Source organism: Mustela nigripes, chromosome 3, assembly GCF_022355385.1.
Source record: "Mustela nigripes isolate SB6536 chromosome 3, MUSNIG.SB6536, whole genome shotgun sequence".
In the NCBI taxonomy this organism is placed as follows: Eukaryota; Metazoa; Chordata; class Mammalia; order Carnivora; family Mustelidae; genus Mustela; species Mustela nigripes.
This window is the reverse complement of record NC_081559.1, coordinates 1502983-1516403: the sequence shown is the minus strand read 5'-3', so window position 1 is coordinate 1516403 and position 13421 is coordinate 1502983. Positions and strand designations below refer to the sequence as shown.

Genomic DNA, 13421 nt, shown 5'->3' with positions numbered 1-13421 from the left:
TAGTGGATCCAAAATATAGTATGTTCTATGTATGGATGAAAAGTTCAGATACTCTATGTTCATATGTAATATATGGGTAAAGAGTCAGTTGCTCTCTATTCAAATGCAATATTATTGAATTTATAAGACATTTCCAAGATTTTAAAACTCCAAGATTGCTTTGATTTGGTAGGGATGAAAAAATAGATATTTTTTTCCCTATTAAAAGCTTGGGAAAACATACATGTTTTTAGGGAAAAATTCAACTGGGTCTCTTACTAATTAGCTATTAAGTCTGGGAAACTGACACCTGGGGACAGGGAGGGAGAGCTTCTGTGTCAGTGATCTGAGTAAGGCAAAATCTAATGCTCAAAACTCAATCGGTTAATCATAGTGAGTTGAATCCCACTGCACTGATGTTTGATAAACGAGATTTAGGATGGGGGAGGAAGTTGCGTCTGACAGTCCAAGGTTGGAGAATAGAGTGATACGGCTGACAGCTGTCAATGCACAACTCACTCTTGCGGGGACTTGTTACGAGGACTTCAGATCACCAGCTGATGACACAGAGCTGCATTTGCATTCCCATGATCCACCTCTCTGTCTCTCTCTCACGCACGCACACGCGCGCGCACACACACACACACACACATATTAGCATTGGTCATTTTGTAGAATTAAGTCTTTATAGTTTAATGTCTTCCAGGATCTGTCATTATTAACTGTCAAGTGTAAACACGAATGAAGTTCTTTATCTCTATCCTCCGCGTTTGGCCGTATTTCCGTGTTGCCAACGGTCGCCTCCCACTGCGTCCTCACATGGCCTCTCTGTTTGCACATCCCTGATGTCTCTTTCTTTATCAGGACCCCACCGGTTCCAGTAGATGAAGGCCTCATTAAGACCCCATGTAACCATAATTACCTTAAAAGCTCTTCCTCCAAGGAGTCACATTGGGACTTAGGGCTTCAATATAGGTATTTGGGGTAAAAACAAATCCATAACAAATCCATATTAATAAATGTGAAGCCAGAATGAGTTATACTTAAATTTTTTTCATTGGATTTGTAGGGGAAAAGGCTCTTAAATACAAGAACTTTAAGTTCACGATGTCTTATGGGGTGAATTATGTTCCCCCAAAATTCATACACGGAAGCCTTACAACCCATCCCATACCTCAGAATGTGACTGTATTTGAAGATAAGGTTTGAAAGGGGAGACTGCATTAAAGTGAGCTCATTAGGATGGTCCCTTGTCCAATGTGACTGGGGTCCTCTAAGAAAGGGGAACTGGACGGACACAGAGACACCAGCGGTGTGCGTGCACAGACGCCCATGTGAAGAGGGGAGCAAGAGGGCAGCCGTCGCCGGCCAAGGAGAGAGGCCTCAGAGGAAGCTGACGACCACTGCCCTTGCTGTCTTAAGATCTCCTGCCTCCAGGACCGAGAAAATAAATTTCTGTTTCTTTGAGCGACCATGTCTGTGGTATTATTATGACAGCGGCCCTCGCAAACTAATATGCACCAATTACGTCTACAGGTAGTGAGAGGTGGTCCTGGAGACGTCAACAAACAACACAGCTCTGCCTCCTCTCATACTCAGGGAACCACCCTTCACCCATCTCTTCCACAGCACACGAAGAAAAACTCCTGAAAACAAGACCAAACACTATTAAATACACTTCTATCCCCAAACAGGCCACTTTGGAAGCACTCCCAAAAGTTGTTTTTCTCCTAAAAATTCTACAGGATCTTAAATTGTCATTAACTGAGAACTAGCCAGGTCCAGTAGGTAACCGATCTTACTTACTGAAATAGGAACATAACCTCAATTAGTGGAAGATTAGAGTGCTTCTGACACTCAAGAGGAAGACTCACCTTTGTTTTCGGTTCCAGAATTTTTACCCCGTATATTGATATTTGCAGCTCAACTTTAGGGATTTTCTGGCCTTCGGATTTCTTGATATGTCTTGCAAACTACAAATGAAAAGTTATTCAGAAAACTCTAATTCTGTTTCCATGGAAAATGAACACAAAACATATATGCAGTATGTATCTGGAGATTGTATTCAGTGCTAGACTTCTATTAAATAAATTATTACCCATCATAAAGTATTTTATAAACCCAAATAGCTTCAAAATATGTAGTCATCATAGTAATCTACCATTATTAGCATTAACTTCAGATATTCAGTAGCCTTTAGAAAAATTTATAATCCTTCTCTCATTATATTTAAACAATTATATTCATACTAAGTAGTTAAGAAAATGAAAACTGTGGGGAGATAAGCAAAGATCAATTATTTTTCTGTGGATCTTTTGTTTTTAATACCTTTAGAGAACTTACAGTTCTCCAGTGCTGGATAGACCATCTTTGCCATTTTTAGATGCTGACCTCATGTGGTATGTCATCCTGCCCATCAAGTCAATGAATGCGAAGAGAAAGGTTACCATATTTAAACCGAAGTTAAGAGCTGAAGTAATTATCCCAGCTAAAACAGCCAGACTCAGTCTAGCCTTGTATCTTAAAAACCTAAACATTTCCAATGCTTTCATAGTAATATTTATTGTAACTTCTTTTTTTTACGTTTTTTGTTTCCATGTAATTAAGCTTATCAGCCTTTTGACTTTTTTTAAAGGTTTTGTTTATCTGTCAGAGAGACAGAGGGAGAGAGAGAGAGAGAGAGAGCAGGAGCGCGCCAGCAGGGAGGAGAGCAGCAGGAGAGGGAGACGCACACTCCCCACTGAGGAGGGAGCCTGACTCGGGACCTGATCCCAGAACCCAGAGATCATGACCGAGCTCAAGGCAGACGCTCAGCCAACTGAGCCACCCAGGTATCCCTTTATTGTAACTTCTTATTCAACTGGTAGGTGTATGCAAATGCTTGTTAGGTTTTGTTATAAAATAAAAAAAGAGAATCTCGACATCCGTGCACTTTGTAAATGGAGTTCCTGTCCCTCTCCCATCACTGCCAGATTCACTGGTGGAAAAAATATTCCAAGAGCCCAGTTAAATATGAATGTTAAATGGTGACTTAAAAAAAAAAAAACACATTTATTTTGGAATACACATCTACACTCCGTACATGTGTGCACATATGAGGCATACATGGTATTTAGTGTAAGTGTGTCCCATGCAATATCTGGGACACATACTCAGCACTATGAATATTACTCATTGTTCGTCTGAAGTCAACGTTGACCGAGCGTCCTGACCGGCGACGCTGCCGGCGATGCTGCTCCGTCCCCACTTTCCTTCTTTTTACCGTCCCCCACCTGTTTTCTTAAATGGGGGGAGGGGACTATGGAAAACAACAGGATTCTCTACCCCTCTTCTAGGGCCTCAAAATGTTATTCCCTGCTAATAAAACATTTTTTCAGCATATGGATCATCTCATTTGACTCAAAATAGACTATCTGTGAGCCAGGGTGGGGTTTCAGTCTTCTTCTGTGAGTTGTATTTATTTGCATTGTGCAGTTCTCTCTAACATAGGCCAGATGTGAGTACACATGGTAGAGTTTCCTTCTAAAGCACAGAGTGGTTAAAAGCCCCTTTGTCTTTTCAGGGCTCCGCACTGCCATGAGAGTGATGTAGTTACTGCACACACGGACGCCTTCACGTGTCTGCCGCGCTGGCCGGGGAGGAGGAGAACATTTGTTTCATGTCACCCGGGGAGGGATGACTTTTTAGCGATCTGTCCGTCCCGTTCTATGAAGGCAGGCAGTGCTCATTTCGCATCCAGAAGTTTTACGGTCCGCACATGAACTGGACGAAATCGTGCCAGATAATTGTTGCATGTCTTCAAGAAACGTGTTTTGTTTTCAGACCTTAAAAAATTATTCTAGTTCTCTCCCAAAGAAAGTAGACTCAGTTTGCTTATTTTCCCTTCTCCATCTCCTTCCTGTACCGGCATAATTAAAACAATTTGGGGGTTTTCACATAGGAAGGCTCACAAAATAAACCCGTGGCTTCCCCCTCTGTGACGGCCTCCGAGTAGAGCCACTCCCATCTCAGGCTGCAGCCCCAGGCTGAGGGCCTCCTGGACGCGGCTCTTTTCCAGAAAGAAGACGCTGAGCAGAAGGCTCTTGTGGCCTTTTCCACATCTGAACACAACCTCTCCTGCGACTTTTAAGTTTCCCAAAGTCTATCGCAGAACCACCACGGACATGAAACCTCACTTAGGGACTCCCTTCTGCCAGGAGAAGAGAAGAAGTCATGGAAGAAATGAAAAAAAAAAAAAGGAAAAAGTGAGGGCTACAGGTAGAAAAGAAAAAAAAAATCGGAGAGGAAGGAGGAAGGAAAAAGAAAAGCGTGAGGTAAAGAAAAAGGAATAAAATACCCAACGAAAGGGCTTCTGAGATCTTTTTCTTTGCTTCTTATCAAGATGAAGTAATTGTGCTCAAAGAAGATTGACAGGTCCCCCAATCCAGCACCCTGGTCATAGAACGGGCTTGTAGCAGTCAGGCTGAGAATCTAGTTTCACAGCTACCCACTAAGTAACTCTTTTCTTTTGCACAACACATTTTCTACATTAAAAAAAAAAACAAACTTCCCAGTTTTACTTTCATGAGTATCAAGGCTTATGATGGTTATTGGCTTCAACTGCTGCCCATTGTTGAGAACAACGGTGCCTAAGGTTGTATTTGCTCGATCTGTAGGTTAAACAAAATATTTTCACTCCTGTCCATTTTTCTCCGAAATCGAAGATTACTGTATTAAGTTTGCATGCCCCCTCTATCTCAAAGCCTGACAGACCTCTTAACTGTGTTCCGCAATACTTCTAATTTACAGGCTGGAGACTGCTACTCATTCTTACTTACATTATCTTCTTCTGTCTCCCTATTTGCTACTTGAATGTTAATGCCTGAGGAGCCTTTTGTGAATTTCTTTCCATGTTTGCTTCAGTGGATTCATTCTTGGTAGTCTTGATAGAGATCTACCCATCAAAATTTGTATATAATAATCCAATAAAAAATATTCAAAGGGGGTAAAGCCTAAGCATCTGGAGAATATCTGGATACAACAAACAAATACACAGAAACAATCCTTGGCCACCATTAAAAGATGGGGAAAAATGAAGTATTTTCCTGGATATTCAGAGTTACTTAAGTATATATCACTAGAAAGTAGAACAGCTACAGAAAATCTCTTACAGGGAGGAGGACCACTGTGTTTCAACAGCACAATCATGCAATTTCTATTTATTTCTCAAAGGACTTTAAAACAATGAAATCTAACTATACGGCTAAGGGAATATACATTATTAGGAAAGAAAACCAATGAATTTATTACTATGAGTCAAATATTCAGCGCTACTCTTCCTCTTTGTGTTCTTATAAATTGTTAACTTAATTAAGGAAGTTCCTAATAATCCTACAGGGAATCAGCTGCGTATATATGTATGTATAAATTAAATTAGGCCCTAAACACTTTATTAATCGAATAACTGGTTATGAAGAAAAACAGTGCTATGATACACAGAGAGAGTGAGGTCGGAAAAAAGACCAAGATCAGCAGAACTCAGCAGCAATTCCCAAAGCCTCCTTTGCTGAGGGAGCATCATGTAATTTTAATCTAGCTGTATGGGGTGTGGGATCTCGCCTCTAACACTGGGGTGGAGGAATGCTGGCCCCCTGCTTATCTCCCAGAGAAACTAAGAAGCTTTGGACATATATATCAATATTCATCCACATGTAAACATCATGAGCAGACTGTTTATAAAATATATTCTGTCCTCTGACATTTGTCCTAGTTGTATTGATAAAAATAAATAAAACACTACTAAAAATGAAATTCATTACAATAATAATACTATTAAATATACAGAAGTTTAGACGGTTTTTAAATTACTACATTTTGGAAAATTTGTTATTTTCTTAAATCTTGGGTTAAAACAGGATTAAGAATTAGAAATGGCTGACCATGACTACAAAACAGAAAATATGTTGTTATGGCAAATATGAAATCTGAATGTAAAAATTTTAACACTTATATTGGGGCGCCTGGTGGCTCAGTGGGTTAAAGCCTGTCTTCAGCTCAGGTCATGATCCCAGGGTCCTGGGATCGAGTCTCGCGCTGGGCTCTCTGCTCAGCGGGGAGCCTGCTTCTCTCTCTCTCTCAGTCTGCCTCTCTGCCTACTTGTGATCTCTCTCTCCATCAAATAAATAAATAAATATCTTTTAAAAATATTTTAACACTTATAAAATTATTTAAGAAAAAAATTATAAAGTATAAATTCTCTATAAAATGATAGAAAAACTGTATGTAATAAAATCAAAATTTAAAATTTTTTCTCGAAAAATAATCAGGCGTCATCAAACATAGGAGCATAAAAAATACACTATTGAAAATATTCTAAGTATCCTGTCACCTTATATTAATCCTAAATATTAAAATTCTTATCAGAAACCAGTACCTAAAGGATCACAACGTTTTGAAAAACGAGCAAATACAAATAAAATATTAACTTATGTGACAAGTAAAATTAAATGTTGAACTGTAATGGATAAAAAGGCAATCAGAATACATGTATAAAATAAACAGAAAAATAAACAGGAAATTAAAATGGGAGATGTGTACACAAAACAGTTAATGAGCTTTTTGGTCTTTTTGTTGTTGTTTTTTTTTTTTTTGGTAGAACCACAGCACCACCTTCTGGTCATTCCCTCATGACAATAGAATTAAAGAGGACCCAGAGTCTACATTTCTAAAATAAATGCAAATATTCTTGAAGGCTTTGAATTGTAGCTCCAACCTCTGACACCAAGATATATATAAAATAAAATTAGATAAAAAACATCGTTTCATTTATTTTAGTTTGTTATGTATCATTACCCTTAAGTACACTTTCCTGATCTATAAAATTTTTGCAATCAGCAGCATAAAGATTGCTTACTAGATAAATATTTATTCTGGAAGACAATGAAAAACAAAAATTATCAAGTGAACATGCATATTTTAAAAATGATACTGCATACTAACTACAAATCACATTCTTTTATTAATGGGAATACATTCCCAAATATAAAATGACATAGAACTGCAAAAAGTCTCGAGAAAATGTATGAAAAATAGCCACTGTTTAAAAGCATTTCATTTCAAATACCTCTGCATGTCACCTGGTCATAATGTAATTTAATCCTTTTGGTTTGGGATCCGAATTGACTGAATAAAGAACCTCCTAAACATAAAGACACATTAAGTATAAATATCATTTTTCTTCGATAAAAAATTCTGATTGTAGTGAAGCTGGGCTCATTGCTGAGTTTGCAATATTTTGAATATTTGAATATTTTCTGATTTTTGAATTTCTGAATATTTGAATATTTTGAAGAGAATATTATTCTAAATGTTCACAGTTCATAAACTGTGAGGTCTTTCTAATCTTCTGGCAGTACTTAAAAGCAGTGATCAAACAAGGCCAAGTTGGAATTACTACCTAATGAGCAATGGAAAGAAATGACTGCCCAGTTCACTTTTTTCCCAAATGGGAAAGATATCATTTTGGAAACTTTCAGCATATTTACTTGGAAGCAGTAGTAAATGATTCACATGTAAAGTGCATAGATAAACTTATTATCCATTTTACTTTCTTCCCCCAGAATACGCACCAGCCCACCTCAACTGTTCTTCAGTTTAAACATCAGCCCATTCCAACTGATAATACATTCTCAAGGCAGAAAGGCATGTTTTTCATGTTGAGGACTTTGCCAGTCAAGACCAAAGGCCTCTCCCTCTTGTAAAATAACTGGATAATCTCTAAACTAAAGAAAGTTAGAGCAGGTTTATTTCTGGGAAAAACCATGAGAATACAGTAAAAAAACAGTGAATTGTGTAAAAAAAAAACAAAAAACAAAAAACAACAACAACAACAAAAAAAGTCGTTTGTGAGATTTTCTTAATGAGATAAAGATGAGAATTCTATTGAAGGAATTTTTCACGTCTTCATATCTCAGTGAGAACAGGGTCTTCTGGAATGGGGCACACTTAGAAAAATGTGCTAAGATATGTGGCATGTTACAAAGAATTTTCTCAAGAAATGTGTTAATGAGTATGGATTCGCTTATTCAATGTCTCTTCTGCTCTCTTGGTCTCACCAGTCCCCACGTCTGCGCAGGGACACAGCCCCATCCTCTGGGATTTGGCACTGGGACATCTTTAGCACATGGTGTCACAAAATTCTGCTTTGGAACCTACACTTCCCGCTAGTGGACGTGATCTCCTGTGAGAGCTGCTACGCCCTCACCAGCCTCTGAGTCAGGGCACAAGCCCCCCTTGTCCAAGCAAGTAAAGGCAAAGCTACTGAATGCCAACCCTGGGGAACACTGCCATTTTTTGCTGTTGTTGAACAGGAGAAATTATGGACAAATAGGAAGAATGTGCCACATTAAAAAAAACTGTGGATTCATATTTATTATTAAATGTGTTTCCCTGATCTGGTTGATATTTATTAACTTTTAATAGGACAAAGCTAGTATCTACCACAAAGCTATTCACACTTTGAATATGCATCAACCTACTGATGACTTAAGACAGGGTCAACACACGAGACCTCCATCTGGAGGCCCTCCCCTACCTTGAGTTTTCTGACAGCATCTCTCACAACTTCTGTTCCTTTAGGCTGCTCCACTTCTGTACTGCCAAGAAACTGAAAATGGACATTTGTCAGATGCAGGCTTCACCACGTCGTACATCGCTGGATCACTTTGAACGGTAACATGGCGTAACCGCACATGCATGGGGGGGGCGCCTGGGTGGCTCAGTCAGTTCAGCGTCTGCCTTTGGCTCAGGTCATGATCCCAGGGTCCTGGGATGGAGCCCCACGTCGGGCTCCATGCTTAGCAAGGAGTCTGCTTCTGCTCTCCCTCTGCCCCTAACCACCTCCTCGTGCTCTCTCTCTCCCTCAAAGAAATAAAATCTCTAAAACGAGAAAAACGACAACAGTATACACATGCAATAATGATCCAAACCCAAATCCTGTGTAAACAGGAGATTCATTAATTTGTTACTTTCTATTATAGGTAAATGTAAATATACTACTTAACCACATAAAATTCCTATTATCCAAAGACTTCTTAAAAACCTATTTTTCTTAAATATTTTATTTATTTATTTTTAAGGATTTTATTTACTCATCTGAGAGAGAGAGAGAGAGTGAGCATGAGTGGGTGGGAGGGGCAGAGGCAGAGGGAGAAGCAGGACCCACTGAGCAGGGAGCCCAGTGCCGGCTCAATCCCAGGACCCCAGGATCAGAACGTGAGCCAAAGGCAGATGCTTACCCAACGGAGCCACTGAGGCATCCCCTAAGAATTTTATTTGAAACGTTTTACAGGAAAGAAAACTAAAGCTACTTATGTTAGCAGGAAAGGAATAAAGGTGACCTCAAAATTTAAGATTTAAATCATTAATAATATATAAATTATTAATTTATCTGTAAACTCAAAGCATATAAATGATTTTTATTTGGTACTTGATTTAAATGTCACAGTATATTTTAAGATCTTAATATGCTTTAAAACGTTTCATAATTTCAAATAAGCATTTTCGTTATTTTCCAATTAGGACACTCGTAGAGTATGTAAGCTTTTACAATACAAACTTTTTTAAAACTACTGCATCTAAGAGCTATAAGCTAAACAATATTAAAAAATAAAAGTTACATGGAACTACGATTTTCCTAAATTTTAAAATATCCCTGAAGGTTTTTAGCTTGGATCTACTCTCACCCCCTGCCCCACAAAAGAGACAGAGTTCCATAATAATTACCATGCTGTAATAGAATCTCCATCCTGGAGAGATATAAGACCTCCTAAACAGAAGTCCAATCTCTTGAAATATGCAAGACTAGTTAGTATGGATATTTTATTCTACAAAATATTTCTATATATATAACAGCAAATAATCATTAAATACAGTAAGTGTGTATAATTTCCCAGACTTTCTTGTCACACGGTACCAATTACAACACCAATATGAGCTATGTATTCGTCAATTCTTATATAAATATGTGCGAGTGTGTGTGTATACGCTTTACATCAAATAAGGAAGTAGAATCTTATGTTAACACAGAATGGAAAGAAGCAAAATTGTAATGTCAGAGTATCTTCTTACAACACACTTTTTTCCCCTCCTTCATTCCTGGAAAAATAACAACAAAAACATCTAAAGAAATGAGAGTTGTGGTTTTTCAGAATGGACTCTCTATATTACCCGTGTAAGAATTCCCTGGTGGTGAAAATAAAACAACGCAGATGCCCTGGTCTAAAAAATCAACATCTTTTAAGGTAGGGTTAAGGCAATTACATTTCTAAAAACATCACAGATGATTCCTCGTGTGGAAGTCTGAGAAACAGAGGGAGGAAACAGTACCAGGTCAGGGGACAGCAGGGGCGGCGGGGTGGGGGGGCACACACAAAAGCTGATGTGGAAACACAGGCACTAACCGCTGGACCACGTTCTCGGGAGCTCACGGAGGAGAAAGGGAGGCTCAGAAGCGTTAGAGCAGAAATGTTTCAGTTCAGATTCTGTAAGCTGCAACAGCTCCTTTTCCTTAGGTGCTCAAACCATCCCTAACTGCTACGACCGCCTACCTACGGGATCGTCAGGCACATTGTCTGCCCAGGCGTGACCTCAAGTTGGCCAACCAGGCCTTTGAAAAAGACCAAAATAAGGGGAGAAATTCTCAGCTTAAAGGGAATTGACCCCACATCAGGCTCTCTGCTTAGCAGGAGCCTGCTTCCCTTCCTCTCTCTCTGCCTACCTCTCTGCCTACTTGTGATCTCTGTCTGTCAAATAAATAAAATCTTAAAAAAAAAAAAAAGGGAATTGAAAATCTGCTGCTGAGATGTGGGGCACAGTCAAGTCTATTCTTGACAGCAACGGACCCGTCACACCACTTCCGCTCCAGATCAGTGCATTCAGCCTCGGCTGCATGAGAAAAACCTCAAGGGGGCTTTCAGCAGACCAGTGCCCACGAGTCTGATTTAACTCCTCTGGGGCAGAGCCAGAGCATCTGTGCATTTTAAAGCTCCCCAGGTGACTTTAATGTGTCACCAGGTTTGAAAAGCACCGTTTTAGATCCCCAGAAGGGATAAAAGGTTCAAGTGACAGGAGGAAACTTAACATAATTGGGGCTTTCTGGTTCTGAGTTAATCCACGGGGCAAACTCTTGCTCTCCCTGTCTCTGAACTCATCACACACTGGAGAGATTCTCCATCAGTGAGTGGTCTGGGGTTGGCAAACGCAGGGAAATAAAGGCAGACTCCTTGTTGGTAAGTGACTCTTGACCTAGAAGGAAGTGTGTAATGTGTCAAGAACAGACTGTAAGAGTTACTGGAAATATTTATGGAAGAATATTCATTCTTTGGCAGAAATGCCATGAGTCATAAGTATTATATGTGAATAGGCCCCCATGGGGAAAATTACAGAAGAACTCCAAGTACATTCTAAATGAATTAACCTCTTGCAGGGCTCCAGGAATCTTTTAATACGTATATATATTTTTTTCACACTGGCTTTAATTAAATCATCCAAAGAACGAAACACAGAGAGAAGCCTTGAATGATGGTAGGAATTAAACGGTGCAGAAATCTAATACAGAGGCTGCCACTCAACCCAGTTTTCCTATGCAGTGTTAGATAGCCTACATGGAAATGATTTTAAAAGCAAAAAGTACATCATTCTTTATAATATTTCCTGTACTTTTTAAATTATAAGAGTCATTGTGCTACTTACTCACGTTAAATAAATCATACTTACATGCCGTCTGTATGTCTATGAAAAATATTTATGTAACTCTTAAATACGACGCAGCCAGCATAAACTCTAGATTTACAATCTGAAGATGTTAGAAAAGGCACTTCCTCTCTGACGTACTGGACTTTGAGAAATCAGGATGGCGATCTCGCTCTTCTCGCCTTTTAAAATTGTTCTAAAGATCAGTTACCATGAGCTTCTAACACAACTCTGGAAAGTGCTGTATCATTATGAGGACCCCATTTCTTCATCTAATGGCTGCATGGACTAGGATGGACACTGTCAGCACCTGCTCCACAGTCCTCCGAGGCATCCCCTTTATCGCCGCGGAGCCCGTCTCTAGCTCCCACGCACTTTGCTGTAAGAGCTCACACTCCAGGGCGCCTGGGTGGCTCAGTCCTTAACCATCTGCCTTCAGCTCAGGTCATGATCCCAGCCAGGGTGCTGGGATCCAGCCCCACATTTGGCTCCCTGCTCAGCGGGGGGTCTGCCTGTCCCTCTTTGTCCCTTCCCTCACTCTCTCAAATCAGTAACTAAAATCTTAACAACAACCAAACCAAAACAAAACAAAACAAAAAAACCCCTCACACTCCAGACTTTCAGAGGATTCCCTTTGGGTAATGAGCCACCGGCCAATACTGAGCTAGAAATGCTTGAGAGGTTTTTGCTTCCCGCCCCCTCCAATCACCCTATCTTTTTAGCCAATGACTAGTATAAAGTACAAAGGCCCAGCTCCTCTGCGTAGACACAGAGTAAAGTCTATGATGTATTAATACTATGCCCAGGTTCCCTCAGAATCAGACAGAGGCTGGGCCTTTACTTGATGCTGTTCTCATCCTGGAGTTCTCGTGGGTCCGGCCCTCCCACACTTGCTGGGTGCTCCTGGGAGCAGTCCCTTACTAAATCACCAGCCCCGGAATCTTTGTCTCACGATCTTTCTCCCACAGTAGGAGAAACTGACCCAAGACACTATTAAACACTTGACTGCTTACATTTGGAAATATACAGTCCAGCATACAAAGTCAGAAGCAGCAAATGCTCTTGCTGCAAGTGCTAACAGAAGGCTTGTATGCAAATCATCTTTTTCTACTCCACCTGGTGCCTGAAGGATAACAGAACAAAAGAAACTCAATCAAACCCCTGAATTGTTAACTAGCTGGAGAAAAAAAGGGCCATTGGAGCTCTGGAGGGCAAAATGCTCAGGTGGGCTGAGAACAGAGCTTCTCACAGAAACAAAGAGAAGTCCACACAGGGAATTTGCAGGCCTCAGGGCCCCTTTCCCATCCTGTCTCCCATCCTAGTCTTATAAGCTTCCAGGGGGAGAACTCCTCCCTAGGGAGTGTGGCCCCAGGGGAAAAAAGAGAAAATCTTGCTGATGGTTGATGTCTCCGCAGGAAGCCCATGGCCCATCTGATCCATCCCCAGGAACACACGCCCTGCCCAGGTACATGGAACTGCCGGTCAGCCTTCAGGGCCTGAGCCTTCAATATCAAAGCACCGAAGTCTGTGTCCATATCTGCGGAAAACCTCGGACGTGAAAGCCAGGAGAAAAACAAAGAAACGGAACAAATCTGGGAGGAAGCAGGGGCAAAAAGAGAGGAATGAAACTCTGACGTCCGACAGACACATCGCTCCAGAGAGGACTGAAACTCTGACGTCCGACAGACACATCGCTCCAGAGAGGACTGAAA

General features: G+C 40.3%; 1 protein-coding gene across 13 annotated transcripts in view; it reads right to left on the bottom strand.

Annotated features, from left to right (window-relative positions):
• The window catches only part of GULP1 (GULP PTB domain containing engulfment adaptor 1), a 240868-nt gene that overhangs the window by 38872 nt on the left and 188575 nt on the right, over nt 1-13421 (bottom strand). For all 13 annotated transcript variants that reach the window (XM_059393010.1, XM_059393021.1, XM_059393023.1 and 10 more), the window contains 2 exons: nt 8552-8623; nt 1854-1952 (listed from right to left, as the gene is read on the bottom strand). In XM_059393010.1, coding sequence (XP_059248993.1) covers nt 1854-1952; nt 8552-8623 — 171 coding nt within the window. The remainder of the gene's footprint in view (nt 1-1853; nt 1953-8551; nt 8624-13421) is intronic.